Below are 22,578 nucleotides of genomic sequence, written 5' to 3'. Positions count from 1 at the left end.
CCTCAGTGATTGCATCCAAATTAAAAACAAATACCTTTTTGTTTATTATTTGGTTTGTTTTCCATTTTATTTCTGATCTTGATGCTGAACTTTAGCATTGAATAAGTGGTGTTTTGATTGCCCTCTGCAGGAAGAAGATACAGAAGCACCAGGTACATCTTCTGGACACAGACTGCGTCAGGTGAGTGCAGAAAAATCTAAATTAATTCAAAGACGCTCAGAGCATAATCAAACTGGACGCTGATGCGCTTACCAGGGGTTTCTTTTCTTTTAATTTTCTTTTTTTAACAGCTCTGTCCCTTAAATGCAGATTTACTTATTTGTAGAAACTTAAAACAACCGCTGGATCCTTTAAATGAGTACATTTGAAAACAGGCTTTAGAGCGGAACACCAATCTGGACTTTAGCTGGTTTCTCTGGTCATTTTCAGAATGTAATAGAAAACAAAGTCCTGACATGCTGTGTTTGTTTTTTTATCTCTGCAGCACTCTGTGGAGGTGTTGCCTGACCGAGATGCCTGGAAGGAACAATGTAGGCATCTGGTTAACTACATATTTGGTTGTGAAGACTCAGAACCCTTCAGACAGCCTGTGGATCCAGAAAACTATCCTGTAAGTGAACAGATCGACTCCTAAGAAATGGCTCCAAGTTTCCATTTTTGCTGCGCTCTAAGTCGTCTTTCTGTACCCAGGATTATCTTGACATTATTGATACTCCAATGGACTTTGGCACAGTGAAAAGGACCCTGGAGGAAGATCGCTATGAAAACCCCATAGAGCTGTGCAAAGATACACGCTTAATATTTGCTAATGCTAAGGCTTACACACCGAACAAACGCTCCAAGGTAAGGGACGGCTCCTGCTGAGAAGGGAGCGCTAACCTCTTTTGGTTTTGTTTGAGATTTTTAACTTGATGAACTCTTTGCTTTTCTTTTAGATTTACAGCATGACCTTGCGACTCTCCGCCTTCTTCGAGGAGCAGATCAGAACAATCATATCAGAGTACAGAACTGCCGTTAAGAGCAGCGACAGGCTCCGCCGCAGTCAGAGGTTCCGCAAGAAAGCCCAGCCACAGGATCATGCCTCAGCAAGGTTAGTCTCGCCTCACCTGAGGTTAGCTGTTCAAAAGATCTAACATGATACGCTATGGACTGCTGTGCTCTAGTTCTGCTTTGTTGATACAGCCTTGATTTTATTTATTTTTTGCTTTTTGTTAAATAATTATTTGGCTGTATTTCCCAGCCTTTATTTTCAGCCTCTGTAAAGATTAGACTTCGATTATTTGTCATTTTGTTTACACAAGTGTAAAACAAAAAGAAACTTTGTTTAGAACAGTTCTCTAGACAATTTCATTTTTGTTAAAGTGCAGCCTTGAAAAGTAGTAAAAAAAATATATATAAAAACAGTAATATAAACATATGACTGTAAATTTACAGTTAACCTTTTTTCAGTTTTTTCTTTGTTTTTTTTTTGATGGCACATTTTCAGATATTTACATCGAAAAGCTTCTTTTTTTAATATATATATATATTTTATTCTATTTTTATTTTTTAAACACACAAATATATTGAACATTTAGACCCCCCTCTAACAGAAATGACAGAGCAACTAGTTTTACAGGAGCAGTTTAATAGTATTGAACAAAAAAAAACAAGAAAAAGTTATTACAGGTGCTGGTCATAAAATTAGAATATCATGAAAAAGTAGATTGATTTCAGTAATTCCATTTAAAAAGTGAAACTTGTATATTATATTCATACATTACATACAAACTCATATATTTCAGATGTTTATTTTGTTTAATTTTGATGATTACAAATGACAACAAATGAAAATCTCAAATTCATCATATCAGAAAATTAGAATATTACTGAAGACCAATAAAAACAAAGGATTTATAGAAATGTTGGCCAACTGAAAAGTATGAACATGAAAAGTATGAGCATGTACAGCACTCAGTATTTAGTTGGGCCTCCTTTGGCCTGTATTACTGCAGCAATGCGGCGTGGCATGGAGTCGATCAGTCTGTGGCACTGCTCAGGTGTTATGATAGCCCAGGTTGCTCTAATAGTGGCTTTTAGCTCTTCTGAATTGTTGGGTCTGGTGTATTGCATCTTCTTCTTCACAATACCCCATAGATTTTCTATGGGGTTAAGGTCAGGAGAGTTTGCTGGCCAATTAAGAACAGGGATACCATGGTCCTTCAACCAGGTACTGGTAGCTTTGGCACTGTGTGCAGGTGCCAAGTCCTGTTGGAAAATGAAATCTGCATCTCCAAAAAGTTGGTCAGCTGCAGGAAGCATGAAGTGCTCTAAAACTTCCTGGTATGTGGCTGCGTTGACCCTGGACCTCAGAAAACACAATGGACCAACACCAGCAGATGACATGGCACCCCAAACCATCACTGACTGTGGAAACTTTACACTGGACTTCAAGCAACGTGGATGAAGTGCCTCTCTTCTTTTCCTCCAGACTCTGGGACCTTGATTTCCAAAGGAAATGCAAAATTTACTTTCATCAGAGAACATGACTTTGGACCACTCACCAGCAGTCCAGTCCTGTTTCTCTTTAGCCCAGGCAAGACGCTTCTGACGCTGTCTGTGGTTCAAGAGTGGCTTGACACAAGGAATGCGACAGCAGAAACCCATGTCTTTCATACGTCTGTGTGTGGTGTTTCTTGAAGCACTCACTCCAGCTGCAGTCCACTCTTTGTGAATCTCCCCCACATTTTTGAAGGGGTTTTGTTTCACAATCCTCTCCAGGGTGCGGTTATCTCTCTTGCTTGTACACTTTTTTCGACCACATCTTTTCCTTCCCTTCGCCTCTCTATTAATGTGCTTGGACACTGAGCTCTGTGAACAGCCAGCCTCTTTAGCGATGACCTTTTGTGTCTTGCCCTCCTTGTGCAAGGTGTCGATGGTCGTCTTTTGGACAACTGTCAAGTCAGCAGTCTTCCCCATGATTGTGTAGCCTATAGAACTAGACTGAAAGACCATTTAAAGGCTTTTGCAGGTGGTTTGAGTTAATTAGCTGATTAGAGTGTGGCACCAGGGGCCATCAATTTTGAACCTTTTCACAATATTCTAATTTTCTGATATGATGAATTTGAGATTTTCATTTGTTGTCATTTGTAATCATCAAAATTAAACAAAATGAACATCTGAAATATATGAGTTTGTATGTAATGTATGAATATAATATACAAGTTTCACTTTTTAAATGGAATTACTGAAATCAATCTACTTTTTCATGATATTCTAATTTTATGACCAGCACCTGTACATTAATTATGCAATTGGTAACCAGCTCTGGTGAATGTTCAGTTTCTTCCAGTATTTATTGTATTTATGAGTAGCAAGTCTTAATCAGGGTTTCTGCTGGTCATTAAAAATCATAAGTCATTTATTTATTTTTTTTAAATTAAGGCCTTAATTGGCGTTAAAATTCATTAAATGTGATTATCGTGGCATTTAATGCTTTAATAATAATAAAAAATTAAAAAATATTCGATATACTTGCACTGAACTCCTTCCAGTTGATCGTTGAGCCGTATATTCGGAAAAGAAGCTTGAGGCAGAGAAAAAGCTAAACAATATCAACAAAAGTGGCTGGAAAACTATATATATATATATATATATATATATATATATATATATACACTATATTGCCAAAAGTATTTGCTCACCTGCCTTGACTCACATATGAGCTTAAGTGACATCGCGTTCCTAATCCATAGGGTTCAATATGACGTCGGTCCACCCTTTGCAGCTAGAACAGCTTCAACTCTTCTGGGAAGGCTGTCCACAAGGTTTAGGAGTGTGTTTATGGGAATTTTTGACCATTCTTCCAGAAGCGCATTTGTGAGGTCGCACACTGATGTTGGACGAGAAGGCCTGGCTCTCAGTCTCCGCTCTAATTCATCCCAAAGGTGTTCTATCGGGTTGAGGTCAGGACTCTGTGCAGGCCAGTCAAGTTCATCCACACCAGACTCTGTCATCCATGTCTTTATGGACCTTGCTTTGTGCACTGGTGCACAGTCATGTTGGAAGAGGAAGGGGCCAGCTCCAAACTGTTCCCACAAAGTTGGGAGCATGGAATTGTCCAAAATGTCTTGGTATGCTGAAGCATTCAGAGTTCCTTTCACTGGAACTAAGGGGCCAAGCCCAGCTCCTGAAAAACAACCCCACACCATAATCCCCCCTCCACCAAACTTTACACTTGGCACAATGCAGTCAGACAAGTACCGTTCTCCTGGCAACCGCCAAACCCAGACCCGTCCATCAGATTGCCAGATGGAGAAGCGCGATTCGTCACTCCAGAGAACGCGTCTCCACTGCTCTAGAGTCCAGTGGCGGCGTGCTTTACACCACCGCATCCGACGCTTTGCATTGCACTTGGTGATGTATGGCTTGGATGCAGCTGCTCGACCATTGAAACCCATTCCATGAAGCTCTCTGCGCACTGTTCTTGAGCTAATCTGAAGGCCACATGAAGTTTGGAGGTCTGTAGTGATTGACTCTGCAGAAAGTTGGCGACCTCTTCGCACTATGCGCGTCAGCATCCGCTGACCCCGCTCCGTCAGTTTACGTGGCCTACCACTTCGTGGCTGAGTTGCTGTCGTTCCCAAACACTTCCATTTTCTTTTAATACAGCTGACAGTTGACTGTGGAATATTTAGGAGCGAGGAAATTTCACGACTGGATTTGTTGCACAGGTGGCATCCTATCACAGTTCCACGCTGGAATTCACTGAGCTCCTGAGAGCGACCCATTCTTTCACAAATGTTTGTAAAAACGGTCTGCATGCCTAGGTGCTTGAATTTATACACCTGTGGCCATGGAAGTGATTGGAACACCTGATTCCAATAATTTGGATGGGTGAGCAAATACTTTTGGCAATATAGTGTATGTATATATATATGTATATATATATGTATATATATATGTATATGTATATATATATGTATATGTATATATATATATATAAAATAAAATAAATGAATAGAATGAATGAGAGTCATGGGTACTTGTTGATGGCATTAAAATTATTTCTAAGAAATTTGAAAAGCATTAAATTAGAGTTAATCATTCCTGTATAAACCCTGTTAATGAAAAAGTCAGTTTCTCCATTGCGTGAATTTCTTCAATAATGTCCTTCCAGTCCAAACATGATTGGTGGTTCCACATCAAGCCATCTGCGGGTTACAGCTTTCTTTGCACCTGCTAATAATACTAATAGGAGATCCCTGTCAGACTTCTTCAGTTTCTGGGGTAAATTACCCAGGAAAACTACAGTAACATCCATCCATCCATCCATCTTCCTCCGCTTATCCGGGGTCGGGTCGCGGGGGCAGCAGCTTAAGAAGGGAGGCCCAGACTTCCCTCTCCCCAGCCACTTCATCCGGGAGGGACTCGGAGTAGAGCCGCTGCTCCTCCACGTCGAGAGGAGCCAGTTGAGGTGGCTTGGGCATCTGTTTAGGATGCCTCCTGGACGCCTCCCTGGTGAGGTGTTCCGGGCACGTCCCACCGGGGGGAGGCCCCGGGGAAGACCCAGGACACGCTGGAGAGACTATGTTTCTCGGCTGGCCTGGGAACGCCTTGGGGTTCCTCCTGAAGAGCTGGAAGAAGTGACTACAGTAACATCACAGGGTAAATTAAAGTCCATTTTAGCATTGATTTCTTTTCTCACTTCTGACCAATAGGATTCAATCTCAATATATTCCCAGAAGACATGAAAATGTCCTGCTAACAAATTCCAACAATTCCTCCAGCATTTTGCCTTTTCAGTGTTGTTACAATGTTTACTTTTAGTGTTAGGCGTAATAAAAAACACACCATGCATTTCCAGGAAAAGTGTTTCCACAGGCCAGAACTTGACATGTGGATCACAGCATTATATATATTTAACCAAGCATCATCAATTATTGTTATTTTGGCTTTTTCTCCCCCCATTTAACCTTAAGATATGTTGTATTACATTTCTCCCCACTTGTAGACATGATATTGAAATGCTTGATGGTTAAACTAGTGCATGTTTTTTTTTTCTTCCCTCCAGTCACAAAAAGCCCACTATCAAAACTCAGGAAAAATTGGAATCAATGTCCGTAACGAAATCTACCTCAGCCAAAGTGTCTGTTCCTGAGAGAACGAGACGGAGTCGAGGCAGAAGCTCAGGTCGCTGCTCCTCAGAGGACGACTCCGGCTCCAAAGCTGCCTCATCCTCACCAGGTACAAGCAACCTTTGCTTTTAAATGCTATAATAGTACTTATATGTAGACTTAGACAACTTTTATTGCCATTTTGTATACAAAACGTAATTATATTTAGTACAGCTTTTCAGACAGTAAAGGAATATTTTCATTCCATAAAGTGCAGCAGTGATCAAATGTAAACAGCGTGGGAGAAAAAAACATTGTGCAAAAAACGCATTGTTTGTACTGCCTGAGTCTCACTGTTCAGAAAACAATGCTTTTAAACAGAAGTGTGATATCAGAGCTGTAATGTTTGTCTGATTTATTTTATTTTAAATTTTTAAGAGTCTGAAAGTGAGAACGAGCAGAGTGATTCAGAAGACGAGGAGACACGTCCAGCTACTTCAAAGTGTCATCAAAGCCGACTCAACGCCAGAGTTACAAGAAGCAAAACTTCCAAGAAGAAGAGAAAAGGTCAGAAAGGATCTTCTTCCAGAAAGAGCATCATTTCGTCCTCAGGTCGTAATACGAGAAATAAATTTTATCATTTTATTGTTTCCAGCTGCTAAGAGTGACAGTGAAGATGATGATGAAGAGGAGGATGATAGTGAGAGTGACGGTGAGGAGGAGGAAGATGGAGATGTTTCCTCAAAGTCCTCGGATCATCACTACCCCAGTAGAAGCACACGGCAGACCCGGAACAGAGCTGCTAGAGACAGAACCAGAGCAGGTGAAACATGATTCGCTGTTTTCATTCTGAATCGGTCCAATCAGCAGCCAGAATAAAGAACATATGACAGAACTTCTTAGTTGATGTCAAACTTTTTTTTTTTTTTTCTTTCAGTTTTTCCTAAATTTATCTACTCTGAAAAACCTTGGAAAAAGCAAATTTTTACTTTTTAATACTGTTAAGATTCTTAAAATATAATGTATGGATTTGATGAATATTTGGAATGGCTCCTTTTTAGAGGGCAGCGCAAAAATGAACGGCCATAGCAGCAGAGCGTCCCGTAGGGAGAAGCGACGCCACCGCGACTCCGACGGAGCCTCCTCCCACGACTCAGAAAGGGAAGAGGAAGCAACGGCCCCCAGGCTGCTCAAGAGAAAGACAGCGAGGGATGCAGTCAGTAAGATAAAGCTCCTGGAGGCGTCTGATGAGGACTATGAAGAGGAAGAGAGCAGGCCTAGACGCAGCAGCAGCCGTATCAGCAAACGCACTGCGGTGATCCAGAGCAGCTCTGATTCAGATGGAAAGCTGTCAACTAGAGGTAGGCGAAGACTTTAAAGTCAAAAACATACTGATGTGTCGACCTTTACTTTAGATCTTAAAGTTTTGTCTTAAAACCTTTTTAGATTCCAGGAATACTCAGGAATCGAATGAATCCTCGAGTGAGGACGATGTTACTGGAAGTGATGATTCCTCCCAGATTAAACAGAATGGGGTTTACAAGTCCATCAAACGGAATAAAACGAAACAAGCTGCCAAGACGAGGGGAAATGGTGAGACGACCCTTTTTTCTTTTGTTTCCATTTAGTTTCATGTTCCTCTGTTCAGTTACACAACTGTTTGTTTTTGTGACAGATAATTTGTCCCACATGAATGGACACAGCGGAAAACGGAGATGTGAGAGCAACTCCGAGTCAGAAGAAAATGCAAAGGAGAGGAAGGATCAGGTCCTCCTGTTTCCCAAACCCTCCAGAAGGACAGCTGGAAGAAGTAGGGTCGGAAGTGAGGTGGAGGAGGGCAGTCAGCGGCAAATCACACGAAGAAAAGCTCCTGTAAGTTCAGACGAAGAAGACGGTGTCCAGAAACGGCCACAGCAAAACGGAAAGAATGAGAAAGAATCTATCCACAGGGACTCTAAGAAAAAAAGTCAAGTGTCAGCATCAAAAAGCCAAGATAAACACAAATCTGCCTCAACGACACAACGGGATAGTGCCGAATCGGACGAACTCGACGATCTTCCAAAACGATCCAGTCAACAGAAGAAAGGGATGAAGAAGGTAGAGAGGGAAAGAAGTCCCTCCAGCGATGGGTCGGAGCTTGAAACCAGGAGATCAATGAAAAGCAAAAGGCCTCGCACCAAGTCTGCTTCAGAGAGTTCTGAGCTGGAATACAAACCCCAGAGGAAGTCGAGGAGGAAAGGCTCCCCTGGACCGTCGGAGGAAGAGTGGGACGGCTCTGATGATGTGCCGAACAGAAGACTTCGCCTTCGAGCTCTACCGAAAAAGAAATACATAGTTGATAACTCTCTTTCTGAGGAAGATTTGACTGGAGTAACGCAGCGTAGGCAAAGAAATGGAAACAAAAAAGACTCCGAGTCAAGGGAAGAGAGGTATAATACAAGGAAATCTGAGAGAGCATCTCCTAGTGAAGGAAGGAATCAGGTTTCCACCAAGAGGAAACGGATTTACACGTCAGACTCTGAAGACGAGGAGGAAGATGGACATAAGGAACCTCAAAGCAAAAGCAATAGTAACGGCAGGTCTGGCTCCTCTAAGAGCTTTAAAAGGGAATCCAAACAGGAGTCGCATGATAGCAGAGAGAGCGGCTCTTCATCCGAAGAGGAGGAGGAAGAGGATGCTCGTTCAAACAAGGGGGGGAGGAACCTGAGGCAGGCGAAGCCTGAAAGGAAGGAAAGCTACAGCAGCAGCAAACACACTTCAGACTCAGACAGCGAGCAGATGTCTTCAGCCTCTGAAAACTCCTTTTCCAGCTCAGGGTCCCACAGCAGTCCAAAGAGGAGAGCTCGCACGCGGACCGCGAGCCGCCAGCTCAGGCAGCGCCGCCACCAACCAGCCTCCGAGGAGGACAGCGACGAGTCGTACAGCAAACCACAGACGACGAGACGCGTCAACACCCGGAACCGAGGCAAGCGGACGGTCAGCTACCGAGACAGCGAATGAAAGAGCGGCTGAAGCTGCTGGGCTTTACAGAGACGATGGACCTTTACTGGACAGGTTGGGGGGGGGGGGGGGGGGACACCCGATGGCCAAGTTATGGTAGTAGCACTGGAGTCCTCAAGAATAAAATGCTGTGAATCTGTTTCATTCAGGGATATTATTTATATTTTCTATGAAAAACATGTTTATAGATGTAATACAAATTCAAGCATTGGAACTGGTGGTTTTCACAAGGACACGGGGAAAAAACCATCACCTCCTGTGGATGTTGTTGTGATGTGGCAGAATAACTGTTTCTGGGGAATCTTGTCAGCTTGGGTGCTATCAAATATACCTCTGTTTAATCGAGCATATTGCTGGCTTGCACTAAGAAACACTGTAATGAGGTATTTCATACACTAGTTTTGCATTAGAAACTCAGGGGTCAACTAAGTTTACTGTAGTCTGAAGAGATGCAGTTTGTTTGTTTTTTTTTTTTTTTTTTTTTTTAAGCTTAGGTAAGGATGGTACATGATTCCAGGTGGGCAGATGTCTGAGCAAATCAACTGGATCCAACAAATCCATGCCTAGGTTTTTTTGACTTCAGCACTCCTTTGTATATCAACACTTAAAGCTTGACTGTAATGTGAGGTGAGCCAAATGAATTGAAACGTATTCTCTTTCCCCAAGCATTTTTTTTTGTTTGTTTCATTTTGTATTCTAGTGAATAGATGTAAATACGTGATTGAGATTTAATAATTAGTTGCTAGCAAAGCGTTTATTTAAATCTGACTCGCTTTGTTTCTTTTCTTTTACATATAACTGCATTTCCTCACCACGTGTCACAACTTGGTACTTTTTTTTTTGTTTGTTTTTGTTGTTTTTTTTGCCAAGTACAAACAACCAAATGTACTTAAAGCAAGATGCTGCAATTTCTCATATTGGGAAGATCTTTTATCATTGTTCTGTTACCCACTTTCAGTATTAAATTCGTTTTGCAGAGTTGACCTAAATACTTTGTCAGCCATGTTTTCCCTTTTGTTTTTGAGGACGTTTCCAAATACAGTCGCTTGAAGACCTTTCGCCCGATGTTTTTCGTACACCTTTAATAAATAGATTTCACAGTAAAACTGTTGATGAAATGTGGTCGTGGAGTGCAATGGATGAATTATTCCTCCCATGAATAAAGACATCACTTCAAGGTGTATTCTGTGATAATTCCTTCTATATTAATAAAACCACCAGACATGAGCAACTTTACATAGCTGGGATATGTTCATAGGGTATGTGTGATTAAATTCAGATTCTATCCTATTATCTACTAGATCAGGGGTCCCCAAACTTTTTCCTGTGAGGGCCACATAACTTTTCCCTTCTCTGGTGGGGGGCCGGGGTCAGTTTGTAACAGTAAAATTGTGACGATTGCAAGAGTGCCTAAATTTATGACGGGAGTCATAGTGTCTCCGCAGGTTATATTCTTTGAATACCGCCACCGCCTCTTGACAGACGAGACAGACTTTACATTGAACAAAAAAAATTATCGTTTGTCCAATTCAGGTTTAATGCATTCTGAATCAGTCTTTTTCTTACCTTTTCTTTTCGCCATTATTCCGTTCGCTCTTTACGGAAGAGAATTAGGGCCATTCAAAAGAAAAAAAAAAAACTATTCAATTCAGACTTTTTTTCTTAATTAAAGTCAAAATTCTGACTTTTTCCTCAGAATTCTGAGAAAAAAGTCAGAATTGAATAGACTATTTTTATTTTTTTGAATGGCCTTATCCTCTTCTGTATCTCTTTGAGAAGGGCGGGTTTAAGATTTTATGCTGGGGGTTGCCAGATAGGGGCACAGACCCCAAAAGGGTGGAACATTGTCGCATTATGTGTATGAAATAGTTACTAATAGTTAATAATGAAAAAACTTCATAATTAAGGGACATTTTATTGCAAATGTCCAACTTTAATATAAAAAAAAAAAAACACTTATATGAAAATACTGTCTAGTATTGTTCAGGGGGCCGGACCAAGTTTGGAGGTGGGCCGGATCTGGCCCGCGGGCCGTAGTTTGGGGACCACTGTACTAGATTGATAGTTTCATATTAAGAATTTGAAGAAGCAAAATTATAATATAAAATGGTATTAAAACAGCTTTGCTGGGACCAAGGGTAAAAGCTTTGTCTTTACTAATGGCCAATTGGGGTAAAAATGTTTGAACATAATTAAGATCAGCAATTTTCCTTTGGAATTATACATTTGAAAGTGATTATATATTTGTGATTCGTCATCGTAACCTAATACATTCAATTGATATTGTGAGCTAATGCATTGATTTTCCCACAATGGTAACACAATTATATTTTATTCAACACAAAATACATTTTATTACAAATTCAGTGCACTTTTTAAGCAGCCACGGAATCTACATTTTACATCCCTTGTTTTGTGGAAATGCAGACAGCACAGCATGGTTGCTCTGCTGAAAGGAGCAGAAAAGGTGTAGCCAAAGACCACTATAAGATCCCAGGGCTTTAAATGCCAGAAAGCTGTGTTATTTGAAACAAAATCCATGGGATGTTCACTGGGGGGTTTGTAGCCCCCTCTCATGACCAAACTAAGGTAGGGACTAAATGGAAGACAGTTTTGATGTGCAACTCACAAAACACAATTTGTGTACTTGTACTCAAGAATTTGAAGAGGTGTAATTTTTTTTTTTTGAAATTGTGTCAGATTAAAGGAAAAAAATAGTTACAAAACACCAACGTTATAATGCACAAATTATTTTGCAACAATAGTTCTGAACCATTTGAAGCAAAACTAAATTTTGAACAGGTGTGAAAAATTTCTAATTAATTCTACACATACAAAACTTAGAGTGTAATTCTCCCTTCAAATTCACACAATGCCCAAATAGTTTAGAAACAAATATCCTTCATAGCTTAATATGCATCTTTTTTAAAGTACTATTAAAATTCCACAAAAATGCACGGTTTGTGAGTTTTACAAGGCAACAATCTTTAAAATCATAAACAGTTCTTTGCATGTCTATTTTATGACACGTTTTATTTTGAAGGTTCTTCTTCTGCATTTTCACAAGCTCCTCATTTAATAATTTTAACTGACACTCGTTTTTACTTTAATAGTGATTTTTAACTGACACTTGTTTTACGTCAATTGTTTGTTTGAATTGTGTAAATAAAGTGCTTTTAATGTAAAAAAAAAAAAGTCTTCTACTGCTTCTTCTTCTTTGTTAGATTGGCGGATTGCAAACAGCTTATAGGTGCATACCGCCACCTACTGTCCATTAGTGTGTAGCTCTATAGTTCCACCTACTATATTCTATTTTTTTATTTTTGTGTTATGTAAAAATAAAATTAATGCTTTATTAATAACCAAGTTTTCCTCCTCCATCTGTCACTAAAATGCCTTTAATACTCCATTCCCTCCCTTCTTTCCATAGTTATCTTCCTCGTCCTCTCTCTTTCAGCTACATATGTAATGCGATCCATCAAATCATGATCCACATTTTCTTTAACAACCCTCACATAAATCATTATTTATCTTCCCTAGTACAAACAAATAAAACAAATTCAAGTAGGTATGTCCAGTTATTAATCTAGTATAAATTATCTCTTCCCATCTGTTTCTCCATAATTTTTAACAATTACAGATTTTTGAACCCTATGTAATCTTCTTCCATTCTCATTTTCATCCCATATTTTTTGCCATAATTCTGTTTCTTTCTTTTTAATTATTGATTTACCTTCCCCTTTCCCAAATGGAATCTGATCCATATTCTCATTCTCATTTCTAAAGGAGTTTCTCCAGACTATTAAAAGAGCATTAATGGGGGTAGTTTTAGTTGCTCCAGTAGCTATATGTAATGTCCTATATTGCAATTTATCTGCTATTTGTAACAATGATTTTGCCGCTGCTCTATATACCATACATCCATAATCTATTGCTCATCTGCCCTGTAGATATTCAATAGTGACTGCTTATAACCCCCCCAATCATTCCCAGCCACAGCTTTCATTAGGTTTATTACTTTCTTACCTTTTGTTTTTAACTTCTTATTGTGCATTTTCCATGTATATGAACTATCTAACCATAATCCCAAATATTTGAATTCTATCTTTTAATAGATTGATCATTTAATTTTATTTATCCTATGTAATTATTAATTTTATTACTGAAAATCATATAACAGGATTTACTTACTGACAATTTAAATCCGCATTCATATGACCATTTTTCTTTTTTATTAACTGCTCTCTTTATATTTTTAACTACATACGAGACATTCTTTCCCTTCAACCATAAGCTCTGATTTAATGCATTATTTTGAGGCTTCTGTGACAGATGACTTATTATTCGCACTTTCGTCATAAAGGAAAGAAAAAAAACTTCTGTTCCGTGGAAACATGAGTAAAATAAAAAAAAACCATGATGATTAACAAGATGTAATCCGAGGTGTTTGTTATTCTCAAACGACATTTTTTTTTATACATATATTTTCTACGAAAGTACGACGTTGAACAAAAGGTTAGATCCGCGTTAGCTAGTGAGCTAACATGCCAACAGTTTTGCCTTCCAGTCGGACACGTCCTCTTCACATGTAACAGTATAAATGAATACAATTTATCCCTCCTGAAGTTACGATTTTTAATTTATCTGCGCTTTTAAAAGAGACATTCTTTTATGTTTGGTTTTGGCAGACATGCTAACATAAACGCTTAGAGTGTAGCATGTCCGCTGTCACTTTCTATCACTATCAGTTAACTCTGAAGTAGAGCTTTCTGTTCTTCAAGAGAACAAACAAAAAAAAAAATGTCTGCTACACATAAGCTGCTTCACTTGGTGAAGTTCAGGTGTCTGTGGACCAATGTGCGGAGAAAGGTTACCACCTGGTCGCCCGTTGGAGCTGCTTTTAATGTCAAACCTCTCAAGAGGCTTGAGCTGTTTGAGAAAAACGTGGTTTGTATTAAATATCTTCTATTTTATGTATTTGTGACATATATATATATATTTTGTATTCGTGACAGTAATGCCAGTTGTTCTGTGTTTGCAGGGTTTGTTTGGAGTGCCAGAGCTCAGCTGTCCTGCTGGCTTCCAGGTAGCTACACAAACAGCCCTGAGAAACACTGAGCTCCTGCTGCACAGAGTCTGCTGCAGCCCCCCAGGTCTGGAGACAGTTCAGTGTTTTGACCAGCTCTCTGATGGGTTGTGCAAAGTGGCTGATCTGGTGAGTTCATTATCTTTAACCCTTTATAGGGCACTCAGTAAAATACTTAAAAAAATCACAATTTCAAGCCAATAGTTTTATTGGAATCCAGGACAAGACCTTATTACCTTTGTAACATTCAAAAAATATGGATATTTTGATGGCAAAAATGAATATCAATGTAATAAACAAGAAATACCAACTTACCTGAATATATGCAGAACAGTAACAAAAGTTCTTCCATAAGAAATTCAAGAAAAACACTCTGAGAGTGAAAGAAACACATTTTTTGGTACAACATAACCTTAGAAGCATTAATGCTGATACTGGCACTTACATTTTTAGATTATAAACCTAAATAATATAATTGTTAACTAGGCTTATTAATTTAACTTTTCAATTAGTTTTTTTAAATCTTTTTTTCTTGACTTGTTAACTTTTTTTTTAACTTAATTTACAATAGGTAATACATCATTCAAGGGTACATCTAATTGGTCAAATGCCAAAATAAGATGTGCAGCCATGTAGCTGAATGGCTGGATATAGATCTTGTGCTTCTAGACCTCACTGAGGGACGAGGGGGGTGTGGGACTCCATTTGTTAGGGGTATGCAAGTGATCAAAAACGATAACTTGCCCTATAAATGTCAGTTAATGCAAAAAGCTTAAATATTGACTAAGATTTAAGGGGAAGAGAAGAATATGCAGGTTACACTTTGGTTCCACTTTGCTCTCAATGGAGACATTTAAGTATAATATTCAAAAAAGACGATAGACATATTTCCTATAAATATGACTATATATTATTTTTTCTATAAAAGTTAAATGTATTGATATTTGCTCTCTGTTAAATGTTCATCATGTTGACAGCCTGGGTGTGACTGGTTTTCCAAAATAGTACTCTTCAGCGCTGACCTGAAAGAAAAACTCTTATTATCCTTTTTCAACCAATTTTCAAACGTTTCCATTACTGCTTTTTCTGTTCAATTCAATTCAGTTTATTTCTATAGCGCCAATTCACAACTCATCTCAAGGCACTTTACAGTTTACCAGATCATACAGTCAGATTGATTCAAAGTTTCCTATCTAAGGAAAACCAGTTGATTGCATCGACTCATTGACTCGAATGCAATCCCTCATACCAAGCATGCTTGTAGCGACAGTGGAGAGGAAAAACTCCCTTTTAACAGGAAGAAACCTCCAGCAGAACCAGGCTCAGTGTGAGCGGCCATCTGCCGAGGCCGACTGAGCTTCAAGGAGACAGAAGCAAAGATACAAAAAGCAGCTGTAAAAGGCGGCCCGTCTAGGAAACATACAGCCAGCAAGAAGCTGTGAGCCAACTCCCATGTCAATCACAGTATATACACCCAGATTCACAAATTATTTTCCATTGTAACAATGCTAGCACTCTTACCTACTTTTACGAAATGAAGCTCTAAAACTTATCGGTTCCTAATCTCAGATTTGGCCACTAAGATGGTTGTTTCTGTTTTCATTGTTTTCTCTTCATTTGTCCTTTTTTAATATGTTTTTGATCCCTTTCTGTTTGTTCCTGTTTGTTTGAATAAAAAGTTGTCTTCGGGGGATGAACTCTTAAGATATTCTAAGTCAGCAGGAGAATTAGTTGCTTAGTCTGAGAATATCCTTGTCCTTTTCCTTTATTTGCAGGCAGACTTTATAAAAGTGGCCCATCCAGACCCAGCATACCGCGAAGCTGCGGAGAAGACCTGCATAGAGATTGGCACAGTTGTAGAGAAGTAAGATCTTCACGGAGTTTGATGACTTGCAGCAACATGGGAGTAAAGCAGGACCCTAAAAACATCATGTATGCATGTTGCAGGCTGAACACTAATGTGGAGTTATGCAAGAGCCTGAAAAATTTACTGGACAACCCAAAAGCTGTGGCAGAGCTGGACACTGACACAAAGTACATATATGATATTCCGTTTTTGGTTAGCTTTAAGAGAAAAGTATCCAGAGGATGTCGAGATTTACGTTTTTTCTCTTCCTAGGCGAGTGGCAGAGTTATTCATGTTTGACTTTGAAATTAGTGGAATTCATCTGGATGATAAACTGGTGAGCATTTCTTTACTATTACTGCCCTACTATTAAGGCTGCAAATTATGTCCCCCACGTATCTCTTCTTTCTTTTTTTATACAGAGGAAAGAAGCTGTCGCTCTTCACGTTAAGCTCCTGGATCTAAGCAACGAGTTTCTGATTGGTTCCCACGTGCCCAACAGGATTGCAAAGTCTGTGATCCCTGAACATCTGCAGGTCCACTTCGCAAGTGAGGGAAGCTTCATTCAAATTGGAGGATTGCATGCAGATTCCCCTGATGACTTGGTATGCTGATAGTGCCCAACACTGACATGTCCCTCATTGCTCAACAGGTGGCACTGTTGCCTCAACTTAGATGACGGGCTGAGTTGAAGTGAAGTTCTTTATATCCTAAGTCTTCTCTGTCTGATGCATCTGTTTTTCTTTCTAAAGTGTTTAGTTGTTTTAGTGATAGTTTGACTGTGAAACAGCTTCAGTTCTGAACGATACATCTTAATAGTTTAATCCCTCATTTTAAAAAGTGAAATTTAGATTTATGGGGTTAAGTGTTTTAAGCCTTTATTTCCTGTCATTTCAATAATTATAGTTTTTAGATCGAAGGTCTTCAACAGGGGGTCCGCGACCCCTAGGGGGTCCGTGGAGGTACTGCATTGGGGTCGCGAAAGTTTTGCAATAACTGCAATATTTTTCACTAATTGAAATGTCTTTACATCCACACTAACATGAATTCAACACACTGTAGTAAACAGATAAGTGGAGGCAGAAGATGTCTTTCAGTCATCAATGCACACATTCAGCGACACACAGGAGCTCTTTCCAGCTGGGCACCGTTTCATTCACAACACCTGTCCCATTAACCAGGATCAAAATCAGAAATACATTAAGAATCAAATTTACTTTTGGTACATTACTCCATATGTAATAAAGTGACTATAGGACCAGTTTGATATAACACAATTTCATACAGTATATATAAATAGGGGGTCCCGGCTCCATCTTGCTATCAGTTTGGGGGTTCTTGACCTGGAAAACGTTGAAGACCCCTGTTTTAGATTAAAAAATTCCCAAATTTTGTGTCCGAGAAAATCAGAATATTGATATAAGAAGGTGAAATATTGGAAACTCAAAGTGTTACAGACTAATCTGCTATTTAACTCAAAACCCTGGAAAGGTTTTCTGTAGGGCTGCAACTAGCGATTATTTTGCAAATCGATTAATCTATTGATTATTTTTTCGATTAATAATTGGATAGCAAAAGGTTCCTTAAAGAAGATTTTCCACTTGAGGAGTTCTGGACAGAGCATATTGACAGACAGACGAAAACATCTTTATATATTGAATGCAAAATGTTTCCTTTTTTTTTTTTTTGTTTCGATCCAAATGTTTCCTTTTTTTTTTTTTTTTTTTTTTTTACAAATTTGGCATAATTACTGCTCAAGGTGGGTCGCTCTGTCAGCTAAAGGCATGTTTTAGGGTCTCTATACTCCAGTTAACGATTAACCGATTACTAAATTAGTTGACATTTATTTCAATATTGATTAATCCCTATGAATTCTTGTTTCTGAGGCTCTAAATGGTCTCTGGGTCAGATGGCTATACGGTCATGAGAAAGCTGCTGACTGGTAAGATGTCCAGTAGAAAGTCACTGACTCGCTCTGCAAGGAGTGTAACCAACAAAAGGCAAGGCAAGGCAAATTTATTTGTATAGCACAATTCAGTTAGCCTCGTGAGACCATCCTGATCTCGCAAGCTTTCAAGATTTCACTCGCTAATCAGTCTGGAGACTCTCCGTTGAAGGAAATTAGGAGCCGTTCACCAAACGAACGTCCAATCAGCTACAGCTTTCAGGCGGGTTGAGGTGTGACGCAACGAGAAGCGCGACAGTTCAGTCTAAAGAACATGGCGGCTTCAGCCGATGAAACCAGCGTTAGCGTGGCTATCGAGCAAGTTTTATTGGAATTACAGAGTATTTCTTCACTGAAGAAGAGCAAAACAATGCTCTGGAGGCTTTTCTCAGAGGAAAATATGTTTTTGCTCTTCTCCCGACTGGTTTCGGCAAGAGTTTGATCTATCAATTGGCTCCTCTTCGTCGTCACTCTGTTGGTACGTCGTATGCTTCGTTGATCTGATTGGTTTATTTGGCCCGTCTATCACCAACATAGGCCAATCAGCTAACCAGTATTTTCGCCCCTTCCCAAAATTACTTCTACGGAAGGTTTCCAGATGGATATGCAGAGCAAATAAAATGCTAAAACAAAAAAGAATATTAAAAACAGTTGGACTAAAGAAAATAAAAAAGCTGAACTAATGATGTTTCATTGTTTCAAAAGGTAATTATTAAAGAGACAAAAGGAAAAAAATATGCAGACGGAGCCCTAATCATGTGTAAAGTGCAGAGAAAAGGACTTTCCTCTCAGGATTCCTGACATTTAAGTTTATGATAACCTTTTTTTTTTAAAGCTTATGTAATATTCTCATTTTCTGAGATACACATTTTTGGGTTTTTAACCTCTTACACCCTCAGGGGGTATAAATAAATTTCTGCCTGACAAAAACACACAAAAGTAAATCACTTATAGCCTCACAGCTATTAGATTTAAGAAGAAACTTTTGGTACCTCTGTAAAGGTAAGATGTCATAGAATGGTTTTCTGGTGTCAGCACCATTGTAGCTTTGACCCTGCCTGAAATATTAGGGACAAAATACAAAATATTTTGCATTTTTTGAACCTCGCCAAAATGTTCTTTGAAATAAACATTGCAAAACACTACCAAAATATTATTTATAGCACAAAAAAGTAGTACAGACTTTTAAATCTAAATGTTGTGTAAAAATATACCAAATTTGGACTCAATCAGATGAATCATATTTATTTTAGAATGGTATTAGTGAGAAATTTCTTAGGCGGAGGGGCCATTTTGGCACATTTATCCAAAAATGTCACCAAACTGTGCCAAATGTGTTTTTTACATCAATACTGGGGGTTTGTTGAAATTACGAGGTCACGTAGCAGCTGGACCCACCGGTGGGTCCGTAGGGTTCTAGGGGTTAATACCTGTAAGCCACAATCATCAGAATTACATAAATAAAGGCTTTAATAGTTTTTCACAAATCCTTTTTTTTTTTTTTTAGATATGCCTGCTTACAACAGGAGTATAACAATAAATAAACTGATTTTACAGTGTAACTAAACTTCATCATGCATATTTCTGTATATTGTAAAAACCTTTACCAACCTTTACAGATTACTTTCTGATTTTAAACCCCTTTATAAATTCTGCTTTGTCTCTGCTAACATTCAGCTACGAGAGATCGCGTACAGGATCTACCTCTATCCTAACGCTGACCTCATGGCGTGTCTTGAAGAGCTGCTGAGGTGCAGATATAAACTAGCAAAACTGGTGGGCTATGACTCGTACGGACACAGAGCACTAAAGGGAACCATGGCCAAAAATCCAGGTAACTCATTTAAAGGATTAACCAGTTAGCTTCAATGGAGCTGCAATGTAATTGCTGAAAGTTATAATGTGTCGTTCTCACCTTTTCTTGTAGAAACTGTGATGAGCTTTCTCCAGCTGTTGACAGACAAACTGTCGAAGAGGTACAGTCTTTTGTTTTAATAATGTTTATGTTTAATATCAGGCAGGCTTTCTCTTTGATGGTTTTAAAACCTCTTCTCTTTGGCCTTTAACACCCAAATGGATGTTGCTGTTAGTTGATTTTAAGCCATTTTTATTCGTTATATTTTTTTAATTTTATTTCTTAAAATCCCTTTTAATGAATGGAATTATATATATTTAATGATTTTTTTTGCAGCTCTTTAGTTTCTATGTGTTTAAAGTTCGTTATAAACAATTTTGGATCTGATTTAATATCTGCCTTGATAAGTTATAACTTTTCAAGAACATTCATGTATTGAAAGCCCAGGCAAATATATTTAATTATACTCAAAAGCCTCTGGCTTTTTGTGTTCCCTATTTTAAGTGTATTCTGTGTGAGGTGAATGACTCAAACGGTCCAAAAATATGCACGTTAGGTGGACCAGAGTGCTCTAAATTACCCACAGGAATGATTGTTAGCCTGGGAGCCTGTCCAGGGTGTTCCCCTGCCTTCAGCCAAATGCATGCTGGGATAGGCTCTGGCCCTTATTGACCCTGTGCAGAAAGAGGTGCGTACAGCCAGGAATTAACGCCTGCAGACAGTTAGCTCATAACTTGTTACTTTTATCTTTTTATCTTCCAGAACAGCAAAGGATTTTCAGATGATGAGAGAAATGAAGAAGAAGCTCAACCCTCGTAATGCTGTGGGTGTTTTTTTTTTTTTTTTCTCATTGCAAGAAGTTCTATATTCTGTTTCTACAGCAAATGGTGTTACTCTGATGCTTTCATTATTGTTCTTTATTTCAAGCTTCAGTTACACTGTCTAACTCCTGCTTTCCCACAGGAGCTGATGCCCTGGGATCATCCGTTCCTCAGCGGTGTCCTGCGTGCTGAAAGGTGGAAACCTTAACTTGTTTTCCTGCCCTTGTCATTTGATAGAAATCAGGTTGAGCTGTATTTTTGTGATGAGATTCGGCGGTCATATTTCCATTCTCTTGGTTAGCGCACCCAAACTGTGCCTCAGGTGTCGCTCGTTACAAAGGGGGATATGGGAGAAGCATGGGATCCACTGCGCTGCCGTCTACATATCCTACTTTAGGAAACTTGAACAAAATTTCTTTTTTTAATGTATCATAAGATACTGTTGTATCCTATGTGTAAGTTTAGAATTAATGTCTGTTAAAATGAGTAGCATTTTTTACTCTAAAACAAAAAAGGGCGATGGTTGTTCTCGTCCAGTTCCTAGCAGCTACAGATAAAGGATTTTAGGTTTACATTTGTTTGTTTTTTTGACTTTGTCAAAGGATGAAAGAAAATGGTTTGATATCTAACAAAACCAGTCCTATTTTTCTTTTTTTTCTCAATATTTATTCTGGTGTACTACTGTAATTTAAAGTTGAACAAAAACCGGAAGTCATGCTAAGATCAAACAGCGTTTTTCACAAAATAAAGCATAAGCCCTATTTACGAGCATGGTAAACGAGTTAACTGTTAAGAGTAAATGGCATGCACAATTGAACCGGACCATGCCTGACGCAACCAAACTGCGCTAAACTGGATGATTCTGCTTAGCAATTTGATGAACATCAACACCTGTTTCCTGCATCTGTAAGCCCTGATTAGACAATCATTTGTCGTATCCTCTTCCCAAAAGCCGACTCTGTCAAGTAAACCCACCAAAGGCTGCCTTCTTCGCCTGACTGTTCCCAAACTTTTTAAATGTTATGGGCGCTGCCATGTTGATTTGCTTGTTTCCCTCTAGAGAGCAGTAGTACTGTAGAGCGTCACTAGGAGACGAGGAACCATCCTAGCGTTTTGTGTAAATGGTTGTAAGGAACCGAGCTTGGCACGGTTTACTGATCCAAGCTCGTCACGGATCGGTTTTCAGAGGGTAGCGTATTGAGGCTATGGGCTTCTCAAACCTTTAAAGCTACAGTGTGTAATTTTTTTAGCGACAGCTAATGGTCAGACCTCAGTGACATGAACCAGGCCATCATGGTAAAAAAGGGCTTCTTTAACATCCACATCACCCATCTTTACCTAGATACGTTAATAAAAGGTATTTTATTAGTCAAGTGTAGGATGTTGGTTTTATATATCCCTATATCGCTGCAGTCTCGTTCGGATGTCATGGCCATTCCTACAGCCACAGTTTTTTTTGTTTTTTTTGGCTCAGCGCTGTCGTAGAACAAAGATGTCTGCTTCCATAAATGAGAGACCTACTTCTATGTAATTATGAATAGGAAATTCTAACATAATGAAAAAATAATCATAACATACTTATGTATATTACAAAAACTCTAAAAGTGTTTGTTTTACAAATGTACACATATGAGAGGTTGACCTGAACCCCGAATGTCATGGGACAGGAAAAATATAGAGAAGATAAAATCGTTTTACATTTGGGAAAGTTTTTTTCAATTATAGATGTATTTTTTTCATTATTCAGACTTCCTCTTTTCTCTTTCCAGGTACAACATTGAGCCAAGCCTGTACAGCCCGTACTTCTCTCTTGGTGCTTGCATGGAGGGCTTGAACAACCTTTTCTCCCAGCTGTACGGTGTCTCCCTCATGTCGGAACATCCAGGCGCTGGAGAAGTGTGGAGTGAAGACGTCCGCAAACTGGTGATT

The 22,578-nt window shown here is 39.0% G+C and overlaps 2 protein-coding genes across 3 annotated transcripts in view; both read left to right on the top strand.

The window, feature by feature from the left end:
* Positions 1-10,277, top strand: part of brwd1 (bromodomain and WD repeat domain containing 1) — a 33,342-nt gene extending 23,065 nt beyond the window's left edge. Inside the window, exons 35-44 of one of the 2 annotated variants that reach the window (XM_038285842.1) lie at positions 131-181; positions 486-611; positions 692-844; positions 937-1,091; positions 6,054-6,226; positions 6,535-6,663; positions 6,752-6,919; positions 7,158-7,387; positions 7,551-7,689; positions 7,772-10,277. In XM_038285842.1, the coding sequence (XP_038141770.1) occupies positions 131-181; positions 486-611; positions 692-844; positions 937-1,091; positions 6,054-6,226; positions 6,535-6,663; positions 6,752-6,919; positions 7,158-7,387; positions 7,551-7,689; positions 7,772-9,096 (2,649 nt within the window). In that variant the 3' untranslated portion in view covers positions 9,097-10,277. Of the gene's footprint in view, positions 1-130; positions 182-485; positions 612-691; positions 845-936; positions 1,092-6,053; positions 6,227-6,534; positions 6,664-6,751; positions 6,920-7,157; positions 7,458-7,542; positions 7,690-7,771 lie in introns of both variants that reach the window. The other variant, XM_038285841.1, reaches the window with a different exon arrangement.
* A 3,619-nt stretch (positions 10,278-13,896) lies between these two features.
* The window catches only part of LOC119784018 (mitochondrial intermediate peptidase-like), a 42,180-nt gene continuing 33,498 nt past the window's right edge, over positions 13,897-22,578 (top strand). The window contains exons 1-11 of the mRNA XM_038285843.1: positions 13,897-14,043; positions 14,138-14,311; positions 15,958-16,046; positions 16,130-16,216; positions 16,302-16,365; positions 16,451-16,633; positions 19,651-19,807; positions 19,901-19,949; positions 20,591-20,651; positions 20,792-20,844; positions 22,419-22,572. Coding sequence (XP_038141771.1) covers positions 13,897-14,043; positions 14,138-14,311; positions 15,958-16,046; positions 16,130-16,216; positions 16,302-16,365; positions 16,451-16,633; positions 19,651-19,807; positions 19,901-19,949; positions 20,591-20,651; positions 20,792-20,844; positions 22,419-22,572 — 1,218 coding nt within the window. The remainder of the gene's footprint in view (positions 14,044-14,137; positions 14,312-15,957; positions 16,047-16,129; positions 16,217-16,301; positions 16,366-16,450; positions 16,634-19,650; positions 19,808-19,900; positions 19,950-20,590; positions 20,652-20,791; positions 20,845-22,418; positions 22,573-22,578) is intronic.

This window comes from Cyprinodon tularosa, unplaced genomic scaffold (assembly GCF_016077235.1).
Source record: "Cyprinodon tularosa strain WSP-4 unplaced genomic scaffold, ASM1607723v1 ctg215, whole genome shotgun sequence".
Taxonomy (NCBI): domain Eukaryota; kingdom Metazoa; phylum Chordata; class Actinopteri; order Cyprinodontiformes; family Cyprinodontidae; genus Cyprinodon; species Cyprinodon tularosa.
Note: the sequence above shows the minus strand (reverse complement) of the source record. Positions and strands in the feature narration are given on the sequence as shown.